The sequence below is a fragment of the Esox lucius genome, chromosome 19 (genome assembly GCF_011004845.1).
Source record: "Esox lucius isolate fEsoLuc1 chromosome 19, fEsoLuc1.pri, whole genome shotgun sequence".
Classification (NCBI taxonomy): Eukaryota; Metazoa; Chordata; class Actinopteri; order Esociformes; family Esocidae; genus Esox; species Esox lucius.
The window spans coordinates 12,857,965-12,870,000 of record NC_047587.1 but is presented as its reverse complement, the minus strand read 5'-3'; the positions used below and the strand labels follow the sequence as shown (position 1 = coordinate 12,870,000).

Below are 12,036 nucleotides of genomic sequence, written 5' to 3'. Positions count from 1 at the left end.
TGCCACGGCACCCCCGGCCTGTTGTCAAGGCAACCAGTTTGGGAACACCTGGTCTAACTACCTGTTAATAACTACTGTTACTCAAACCAGACATTTAAAAGGTAGAGTCCATCAAACCGGTCAAGCTGATGTCCTTTGGGAACATTGAGCTGCTTTGCTTCACGAGAAGTACACATTGAACACAACATTCAGCAACATGTAGGTGTCAACAAGAAGCATTCATTGGATCGAATAATGACAATATTCAGGTGAGCATGGAAATATTTTGTCTTCTACAGTCTCTACAGCAACAGGTAATTGTGTTATGGCAATGACTGCATTAAGTTACATTTTTCAGGTTTTATTGGAAGCTTCATAAACATTAACGAATATTTAAATCGGTGCAGGGTGAATAATTCTTTTTTCTTCCTATGTACAGCCCTGTTTCCAAAGAAGTTGGGACACGATTTTATATTGAATTCATATTGGTGCATCAGTCTCATCTCAGCAACGCTTGTGCCGACAAGAAAACTAGACTGGAAACATGAAGCTAGGCTTTTTCAAGTGAAATGGTGTGTAACGGTCTCAGTTAACCTGCCACTCATGTTTTGGAGTCATTTCAGAGACATTACGGTGACATGACACCTCGGGTCTTGCTCAGCCCTTAGAATAAGACCAGGGCACTACATGAGGTAACCATTTCTCCTTTGTATAAGAATGGGATTGTATCCCGCAAATGTGTTTAACATAATTGCTATATATTCTTGGCAAAAGGCCCTCCCGTCTCATATATCATAACCTGTTGTGTTCAGTATAAAAAGATAAAAGGCTTAGCTCGCTCAGAACAACTGTATTAAAATGACATACAATTTAGTATGCAGCTGAAAAGATGAGATGAACCGTATCCCAAGGCTGTCTACTCCCAAGCAACTGGCTTCATAAGAAAAGACCTGCATTTATACCGGGTTCCTACAGATTTTGTGAAATTTCCACGACACACGAAACATTCACACACAAGACATTCAAACAAAGAGTTATTCAGTGACTTTCAAATAGAGGAACTAACCCTATCCGCTAACCCTTAACCTGTTCAGTGGTGTTGAAGCAGGATACTCTGATGCCAGATCACAACAGACAACAGGCTAAGCGAACAGGACAGACCATTCGAAAACGCTCTCCCCTCTCCAAGCAGCAGCTCAGGGGTTAGTGGAAGGAGGGGCGGCTATGATTGTGTCTCCTCCCTCTGGCCAGTGTGCGTGTCTCACCAGGGATGCCCTTCTGGAGCGTCGACTGAGGGGCTGGTCAAAAGAGGGGCTGGTCAGCTGTAGTTTCTCCAGGTAGCCATCAGGGATACGGATGTCAGCCGGAAGGGACAGACGCTTATTCAGGTCCTGCAAACACGCAAAGGGGGAAGCAGACAGGCGGGGAAACGGACGGGGAAACGGACAGGCAGGCGGACAGACAGGCGGGGAAACAGACAGACAGGGATGAACTGTGAGTAAACATGCTAGTGTAAATCTTGAACACTCAGTGTTACAGCCTGATTAAACAAAGTAAGTTCTGAACCAATAGCGGAGACCCTAAACAAATGGAGACAAAGGCCCATGGATCCACATCAGTGTGGTACTAGACCCATGAACAGACTACTGAAGACTCCATTAACAAACAGAGTGTGGTGTGTGTTTGTGTGAGAAAGATAATGCTTGGCCCTGAGGGTTGTTAAAGACATGGGATCAGGAGGTTTTCCCCCAGACCAGGACACCCACAATATGAGTCTGAGGAGTTATATAAAAAAGGCCTGAACACACACACACACACACACACACACACACATTAACTTCCCATAATGCATTATCTCCATTTGTTAGATTACTGAATGATAATCCTTTTGGCAGTTTAGAATGTTAACCAGGACCAAGAGAACAGAGCACATCACTCCGGTTCTTAAATCTTTGCACAGGCTTCCAGTCAGTTACAGAATGGATTTTAAAGTGGTGCTTTTAGTTTATAAATCACTGAATGGTTTAGGCCCCAAATACATTTCTGATATGTTTGAAGAATATAAATATAAACAGGGCTCTTAGATCCATGAACAAAGGTCAGCTAGTAGAGCCCAGAGTCCAAACTAAACATGGAGAAGCTGTGTTTAGCAGTTATGCTGCACACAACTGGAATAAACTACCAGAAGACCTTAAAAGTACCCGAAACGTATCCATTTTTTAATCCAGGTTAAAAACACTCTTCACATGACTGAGCACTTAAACTTAACCGCACTGTTTAGCCTTACAACTTTTATAACTTCCTATGTTTTTATCCTGTTTTTATTCTATTTCCCTATTCTGTTTTATTATTATGATGTTGTTTTGATGTTTTCATTTGAGTATTTGCTTTTATGCTTTTGTATTTTTATAAATGTTTTCTTTGTAAAGCACGCTGAATTGCTTCTATGCAAGAATGGTGCTATATATAAATAAACTTGCTTAAAATCCATTTCCATCCCTTCTGAGTAACTGAGGTAACACTGGGCAACATTTCAACTTCTCCAGGTTTGTTTCAGTACCCAGTGCTCACTGGCGCTGACTCGTTTAGAAAACTTGACACGTTCTCCGGTCAACAAGACCATGACCTCATTTATCAGTTAGTGGTGTAATAGTAGGTTTTTGCTTGGGGGTGTGGCAGCGTAGGAATTTCACGACGTGATGCCCCGAAAATCATTGTACGTCCTACCGCCACCATGGCCTTAGTGCCCCTGCTACTGTCAAAACCTCACGGCTAGCAGTTTGTTCGTAAGTTTGTTTGTATTTCGCAACTGAGAACAACCACAAGAACGGACTACAATCAGGTAAGCATGCTAGCTAGTTATCGATTGATAGCTGACTTTAGTCCTTACCTGAATCAAACCTCTCTGTTCTGGAAGATCCGTTCATGAGCAACTGGGAGGTGGGAAAGTTCTGACCTCCGAGTGGAAGAATACATCTGAACGCTTTTTGAAATCTCCAAAGAGCAACGTTAGATTTGACATCACTCGACATGGAAGTGTTTGTGGTGAAAGATTAAAAAAACAAAAATGACTTGCTCCGCACACAAATAAGTCACTATATTTGTTTATCTATGTCGTAGCGCAGGATGCTTAACCTTTTCACGCGTGAGTTTCAAATATTCCTTACCGACCCCCCAGCGTGAGTTTTTTTGCACGTGACTTCGGTACTCTGCAGCATTTGAACTCACGCCAGCCTTTGAACAGTCACCTTGCTAGGTAAGGAACCTTCTGGCTAGCTAGCTTTAACGTTACTTAACTGTCAATACTTAACTGTTTGTTGTCGTCATGTGAACGCTCCCAACTAATACCTCTGAAATTAACGATTCCAGAATCTATAAAAACTTTGAGGGAGGAGTAGATGCAATTTGCAGGATTAAAACATGATAGTTAAACTTTTTATGTGGAAAAAAACTAAAAAGTTATTATTCACAATATGATATTAAAAAGTGAATAATGTATATGTTTTATGCCATGCATGTTTTCTTCTTATAAGCAACTCAAGTTGTTTATTTGTAATCTCTTAATCCTCTTATTTCACTGAATGGCCTTCGTGCCCTAACATTTTTTGTGATACCGAAACCGAAGGCCAAATGGCCTTGCCCCTACAATGATAAAATTCCATGCCTGGGGTGTGGGCTCCCACAAATAGTGGAACATATGTTTGGTTAAGCCGGGTTGGGTACGTTTTCTTAAAATCCTAAATAAAATATATATTTTCTTTCTTTTAAATGACAGATTCATATAGGTCTATACTGGTCTACTGTGTGACAGGATTGTTGACATGGGGGGGATTTGAGAGAGGATTTTGGGGGTCTATCTTTCATTAGCTGGCCTGTGAACCCCTCTCCCATCTCTAGTTGTCTGATCAGTTGCTCGTAATCCCACACAACAGGACCCATCTGGCAGGTTTTACACTTTATAATCCCATGCAGTGATGTAATATCCAATCAGCCCTGTTTTCTCCCTGCGACAACAGACTAAGTAATTTCTACTATAATACTGTACCTAAACTGACTGACTTACTTGACAATGGTACTATAAAACTGTACCTAAACTGACTGACTGGATAATGGTACTATAATACTGTACCTGGTTGGCTGACTAACAGACAGAGGACAGACAGTCAGGAAGGACTGGGAATAGCCATCTCCTGCCCTTTGTCTCTACTCTTAGTGCCATAAAATTAGAATGATTCATAATGTCTCTATGCTTAGTGCCATGGAACTAGAACGATTCATTATGTCTCTATGCTTAGTTCCATAGAACGAGAACGATTCATAATGTCTCTATGCTTAGTTCCATAGAACTAGAACGATTCATAATGTCTCTATGCTTAGTTCCATAGCAATAGAACGATTCATAATGTCTCTATGCTTAGTTCCATAGAACTAGAACGATTCATAATGTCTCTATGCTTAGTTCCATAGAACTAGAACGATTCATAATGTCTCTATGCTTAGTTCCATAGAACTAGAACGATTCATAATGTCTCTATGCTTAGTTCCATAGAACTAGAACAATTCATAATGTCTCTATGCTTAGTTCCATAGAATTAGAACGATTCATAATGTCTCTATGCTTAGTTCCATAGAATTAGAATGATTCATAATGTCTCTATGCTTAGTTCCATAGAATTAGAATGATTCATAATGTCTCTATGCTTAGTGCCATAGAATTAGAATGAGTCATAATGTCTCTATGCTTAGTGCCATAGAACTAGAACGATTCATAATGTCTCTATGCTTGGTGCCATAGAACTAGAACGATTCATAATGTCTCTATGCTTAGTGCCATAGAACTAGAACGATTCATAATGTCTCTATGCTTAGTGCCATAGAACTAGAACGATTCATAATGTCTCTATGCTTGGTGCCATAGAACTAGAACGATTCATAATGTCTCTATGCTTGGTGCCATAGAACTAGAACGATTCATAATGTCTCTATGCTTAGTGCCATAGAACTAGAACGATTCATATAATGTCTCTATGCTTAGTGCCATAGAACTAGAATGATTCATATAATGTCTCTATGCTTAGTGCCATAGAACTAGAATGATTCATATAATGTCTCTATGCTTAGTGCCATAGAACTAGAATGATTCATATAATGTCTCTATAAACTTTACTGTGCCAGATGCAGCATTTAAAAAACATACAGCATAAGGTTTTAATAGTTATTGTACTGTCATGATGAGCAAAGAAAAAGAAAATAATGCTAGTTCATAACAGACAGCAACAATTTCTGTTCTCCTGGCTTCTGGTGCTGGGAGCTGTGTGGTCAGGTCTCGGCTTCACGCAGCACAGCTTTGTGTACCAGGCCTGGGTTAGGCTCTAAAAGAAGGAGGAGGGAGAAAGGCTTCTAGTGCTTATAGGTCCTCTATTTGATGCTGAAGCTGTGGTTCCCTGCACTGAAACTGTCCTGCCTGGGGGAAGCCAATGGGACAGATCACATTGCAGGGCTGTGTAGTGTGGGTGGCTGCAGATTGGAACTACCTGATCTATTATAGATCACCTACAGGAGGAGTAGTGAACACTAGGTAGTTAGCAGAGGGGGTGGAGGAAAAGAGAGACCCACAGAGAGAGACAGCCACAGAGAGACAAATGGCCTCATAACTCCAATCTTTAAAAATTGAGTCAAATTTGACCTTAACAATTACAGAGGCATTTGCGTGAACAGTCACCTGGGGAAGGTTTTCTGCAGTATTATAAACGTTAGAGTTCTTGACTTCCTTCATAAACACAATGTCCTGAGAACAAGCCAAATTGGATTTATACCAAACCATAGAACAATACCCACACCCACATGTAGAGAAATACATCACCTAAAATAAGACAAATTTACACTTGCTTTATTGACTTCCAAGAAGCATTTGATTTTGTTTGTATAAGACTGTTTTACAAAATCCTTGAAAGCGGTGTAGGGGGTAAAACATTCAACCTAATAAAATCCATGTATACTGGCAACATGTGTAGCATCAACACAGGCAAAAAAAACGAACTGAATCATTTAACCAGGGACGAGGCCTTCGTCAGGGTTGCAATCTCAGCCCTGTGCTATTCAACATTTACATCAATGAATTAGCCAACATTTCAGAACAAATCCTCAGCCCCTGGTGTTAGTCTCCACAGTTCAGATGTTAAATGCCTGCTCTTCGCAGATGACCTGTGCCTGCTGTCACCCACAGAACATGGTCTACAGCAGAGCCTGAACCTGCTAGAGCAGTAAAGCCAGACCAGGGCCCAGGCTGTAAACAAAGGCTGTACAATTTGGCATAATCGAACAAATTGCCCTCTACGGCAGTGAAGTGTGGGGTCCACTTACGAAACTAGATATTACTAATTGGGACAAACACCCCATTGAAACAGAATTATGTAAGATTCTCCTACACGTCTAGAGGAAAACTACAAAAAATGCATGCAGGGTAGAATTAGGCCAATATCAATATTAAAAACTAAAAAAATTATTCAGTTTTGGAAACAACTAAAATACAGACCCCCTCTCATACCATTACCAAGCCCTGAACTACCAAGAGCTGAGATTATTATATTTTTTTCTTCCCTTTATTCAACTGGTCCTGGGGCTTAGTTCACAAATCTGTTCTACTAACACACGGAGGCCTCAGGATCAGAACATACAAGCAATCAGAACTAACCAAATTACAAAACTTAAAACAAAACTGCATTACCCATTGGGAAAAACCAACAAGCACAAAGCAAAAAGCAGTGCTATTTGGCCCTAAACCGACAGTACACCACGGCAAACGATTTTAACCTCCGAAAAATCTTGACAAAGTACAGGCTCAGTGACCACAGTCTTGCCATTGAGAACGGAAGGCACAGAAAAACCTGTCTCCCTGTAGAGGAAAGGTTGCACTATCACTGCACCACAGCAGATCCTGAGACAGAGCTGCACTTCCTAACACAATGTAAAAAATATCAAACTCTCCGAAACAATAATTTCCCAATTTTTGAAGGACTCATTAAAGGTTTTATGGATCTTTCTGATGAGGAAAGGCTGCCTATCCTTTTGGATGAGAGCATGGAAAACTGTGTATTGGCAGCACAGTATGTTTCTGCCTGCCACAAATTGAGGGACATATATATTATTGTTAATATTTTGTTCAAACATTGTGATTGTACTGTGGCATATATACACATTAATTGAATTGAGAGCGAGACACAGAGCGAGATAGAGACACAGAGTTTATATGACTGCTCTTAGTGTTTATATGACTCTTATCTGTACCTGTTGTTCACTCTGAGCATTCTGTTATTGCTGAATATTTCTGACAATGCTTGTTATTGTTGTTCTTGATGTCACCTTAAATGGGTCTGATGCCCTGTAGACTCCTTCTTATTGTACTTCTAACTTTGGCAATATGGTTGTAATAACTGTCATGCTAATAAAGTGAGAGTGAGAGAGAGATTTACGACAATCAAATCAATCTAAACAACAAAGAAGTAAAATTCATGCTCTATGCAGACGATCTAGTGTTGCTGTCACCCACAGAGCAGGGTCTACAGCAACATCTGGATCTGCTGGAGCAATACTGTCAGAACTGGGCCCTGACAGTAATCTTTAAAAAATCTAAAATATTGATCTTCCAGAAAAAGCCCAGATCTCAAGGAAGCAGACATATTTTTACTCTAGGAAACACCACACTGGACCACACCCTATCCTACGATTACCTGGGGGTCAAAATCAGTGCCTCTGGAAGATTTGGTCTGGCAGTGAACGCGCTAAAGGAGAAGGCCTGTAGAGCCTTTTTTGCAATAAGAAGGAAATTCCACAAAATAGACATACCAATTAGAATCTGGACTAAAATATTTGATAGCATAATCGCACCAATAGCGCTATATGGAAGTGACGTGTGGGGTCCACTCAGTCAGCATGACTACACTAGATGGTACAAGCATCCAATAGAGGTCCTACATGCTGAATTCTGCAGAACTATTTTGAATATACAAAGAAGAACACCCACCAATGCATGCAGGGCAGAATTAGGCCGCTATCCTTTAATAATAAACATCAAGAAAAGAACACTAACATTTTGGATGCATCTTAAATCAAGTCCCCAAGATACACTGCAATTTGAAGCACTGCAAACCCAAGAACTGAACCCCAAAAAGAGTCCTTTCAGTCAGCTGGTCATGAGACTTACTAACCAACTAACACCTAACATCGTTCCATCTCAGATCAGCACTGCTTCACAATCACAAATCAGAGTGAACCAAATTGTTAAACAAACCAAAAAGGCCTATCTGGAACATTGGAACAATCAAACCAAAACACAAAACAGACTAAGCTGCTATCGGGCCCTAAACAGAGACTATGAATTGGCTGAATATCTTTTTACTGTCAAAGATATAAAGGAGAGACAGATCCTGACCAAGTACAGGCTCAGCGACCACAGCCTAGCCATCGAAAAAGGTAGGCACAAAAAAACCTGGTTACCAAAAGAATCCAGAACATGTGGTCACTGTACGACAGGTGAGGTAGAGACAGAGATGCACTTTCTACTACACTGCCAACATTACACAAAAACCAGACAGCATTTCTTTAATAAATTTGAAACACTAGTGCCATCAATCACCATGCTGTCCAATGAGGAAAAGATGCAGGTGCTCTTGGGGGAGGGACACACAGCCCCCCTAGCTGGACGCTTCCTCAGAGAGTGCCACAAAATAAGGGATAACCTGTGACCTGCCATGAACTGTTACATTTTATTCATTATTTATGTATTCTCACTTTATTGTTACTGTTCACCTCAATGTTTTAGTTGTTGCTAGGTCTTTCGGATGATGACGGTCATTACTGCTCTTAGTGTTTATATGACTTATCTGTTTATTTGTACCTGTTGTTCACTCTGAGCATTTTGTTATTGCTGAATATTTCTGACAATGCTTCTTGATGTCACCTTGAATGGGGCTGCAACCGTGTACACTCCTTATTGTACTTCTAACTTTGGCAATATGGTTGTAATAACTGTCATGCTAATAAAGTTGAATTGAATTGAGAGAGACACACACACACAGAGAGAGAGACACACACACACACAGAGAGAGAGAGAGAGACCCTCAGAGAGACAGACACAGAGAGAGACCCTCAGAGAGAGAGAGACAGAGACAGATGAGGTTGTGTTGCTTGTGTTGCTTTCTGTCTCAACTCCACCCCCCTACCCACCACAAACTAAGCTGCTTAACGTTTTTTTAATCTGTCCAGAACACTTGGCTTGCATCATAAATGACACTCCAATCCCTCTCTGTAGTGCACTACCTTTGACCACCAGGGCCCACGGGTAAAGGGAATAGGGTATCATATATGAAGCACACTTAAACATAGTGACAGGAGCCCTTGGCAAATCCCCAGAGGCCCTGTGGTGAAAACAACCAATAAACACAGTTTGATCAGACCTCTGTTGTCCAATCAGATGCTCCCCCTTGAACCTCTATGATGAAGGCTCAGCAGGTGGCAAAGGGAACATACGGGTGTGTGTGTGTGTGTTCCTGTTCGGTCATGCTTTAACTTACCTTCTGGGGACTAAAAGTCAGTAAAATTATGCAGAAGGTAAGTAAAAAATGTAAAATGTTGGGACATCCCCACTAGGAAACAGTTGATATTCAGCCTTACATTTTGGTCATTTATCAGATGCTCCCATCCAGAGCAACTTACAGTAGTGAGTGCATACATATTCATACTGAGATAGATGTATTCATACTGAGATAGATCTATCTATCTCTGTGTGTGTGTGTGTGTGTGTGTGTGTGTGTGTGTGTGTGTGTGTGTGTGTGTGTGTGTGTGTGTGTGTGTGTGTGTGATTTGGTAAGCACATCCATCTGCGAGCTTGTGATATTTTGTTCTGTTTTTGATTCTCCAATAATTCTCCAATAATAAAAGGTATGAAATTAATATAGTTTTTGCTAAATGTTACATCCCTTGAAAGATGCAATCTGGGACTTTTGCAAATAAACTTTTTAAACCTCCTGTTAGTAGTTTGTGCTAATCTCAAAGCTACTTCAGTACATTTCATTGTTTTTTCCCGGTAGCTTGCTAACTAGTAACAGGCACTGAAGTCGCAAAAGTCCTAGATAAAGTTAATGCTATTACCAGCTACACAAGCAGGTAACGTTAGCTTGCATTAGCAAAAAAAAATGTACAGCTACCAGCTGACCATCTACAGTAAGGATCACACGCAGTGACCATCTACAGTAAGGATCATAAAGCTGGGTACCCCTGAGCGCAGAGAGATTAAAACATGGCCAGCCATCTAGCACATCCACAGATAACAGAGGCGTTCTCTGTCAGCACGCTACGGCATCAAAGCCAGTTAGATCATCATCACAGGAACCACAAGGGGCCTCTGACTTCCCATATTAGGTTACAAAGAAGAAAAAACAACTATTGATTTTGCTCTTGGTTTTTCTTAAGGGCCGGACTCATTGATATTGTTGAACATTGATGGAAAATGCCCAGTCCATTTTCTAATCAAATGCACATGACAACACAGGGACTTTTGAAGGATGCAGTAGTAAGGATAACCATCTCACCCCCTGTGAGGCTTAGAGGAAAACATCTGGATGGTCTGATAAACCATGGGACATTTAGGCTGGACTGTGTACCACACACTTCAGGTTTGAACAGGACCATGCCTGCTGTGTGTCTTTGATTCCCATGATTAGATTATTTTGTAATAAGATCATGTACTCTTTAAGGTTACGTGGACAGCTCAGGACATCTGGTAAGACTGTTTGGGTTCAGAACACATATAGGAAGTTCAATGGAATATGGTAATGTATTTAGTATATTTTCCTCCGGTGGTTGAATTCTCTACATCACCACTTCCTCCAGGACTGAGTGGGTGGGGCGAGGCTGAGGGATGAGAGACAGAGGGATGGGGGAGGGAGGGTTCAGACTCACCTCTGCAGAGATTCGTCGGTTACCTCTGTTCCTCAGACACACCCCCGTGGGAGACTGTACCTCGTCTGAGGACGTTCCTGACGCCTGGTCACTCTCCCCATCAGAACCCATCTTCATGTTCTCATGGACAATGTCTGAGAGAAAGACAAAGACAGAACCAAACAAAAACGACGTTGAAAGAAAACAGCAAAAAAAGACAGGAAGAAGATGGACATATAGAAAGGCAGAGAAAGAAAGCGAGAGAGTGGAAAGGGACAAGAGACAATGGGAATGCGGTGAGAGTCCTGGGAGATGGTTGACATAGTGACAGTGGCTTCGCTGTATAACAGGTGACGTCAAGAGTTTGTGGAAAGCCAGTGTGTGTGTGTGTGTGTGTCACTCACCAAGGCGGCTCCCGTTGCGTGGCAGGGCCATGAGGGACCCTAGTCCCCCCCCTGCTCCTATCACGCTCTGGGGCCTTCGTAGCGGCGGCTTCTTAAAGCCAGTGTACTGGTGCAGGAAGGAGTGGACAGAGTGAGCCGACGGAGGGCAACCGTGGCCGTTCCTCACCATGGGCTCTGCGGAGGGGTTGGAGAGAGGCGGTGACAACCGGTTGACTGGGGGAGTTATTTACCTGGCGAGTCATAGCTCGTTAGATCACTGACTAGCCAGCGAGTAACCATCCTAGTGTTATGAAAGCCCATGCCTGTTTCACTTTCTCTTTTTGACTGTAGGCTGTTACCTGGGAAGGACTCAGCCACAAGGCCTGAGGAGTAGTCAACAGTCAAGACAGAAGAACATTACCTCAGAGAGCCTGCCAACACAACAGATGACTACAAACCAACTCCCAAGCAGTTACTAGACCGACCGCGTGCACACCACTCTTACTTGGGAAAAAATGACATCACGGTCAGGTTATTAGAATTCAACCCCTTTACAACATGGTGGGGTCATGTGACCTCATCTTTCTGGTCAACAATCGGTCTTCCTCTCCACCACCTACTTAAGAAGTCCATAGTTGCCATGGCACCCATGGCATCCTAAGCAAAGAGCCTCTGAACACTTGTACTTATCTGGTTAAGTGTTTTGTCTGATAACATTTAGATGTATTGCATACAT

General features: G+C 41.8%; 1 protein-coding gene across 1 annotated transcript in view; it reads right to left on the bottom strand.

The window, feature by feature from the left end:
- LOC105021813 (cyclin-dependent kinase 17) overlaps nt 1-12,036 on the bottom strand; it is a 44,223-nt gene that overhangs the window by 15,755 nt on the left and 16,432 nt on the right. The window contains exons 3-5 of the mRNA XM_010889742.4: nt 11,322-11,495; nt 10,939-11,072; nt 1,245-1,370 (exon numbers count right to left, since the gene is read on the bottom strand). Of these exons, the coding sequence (XP_010888044.1) occupies nt 1,245-1,370; nt 10,939-11,072; nt 11,322-11,495 (434 nt within the window). The remainder of the gene's footprint in view (nt 1-1,244; nt 1,371-10,938; nt 11,073-11,321; nt 11,496-12,036) is intronic.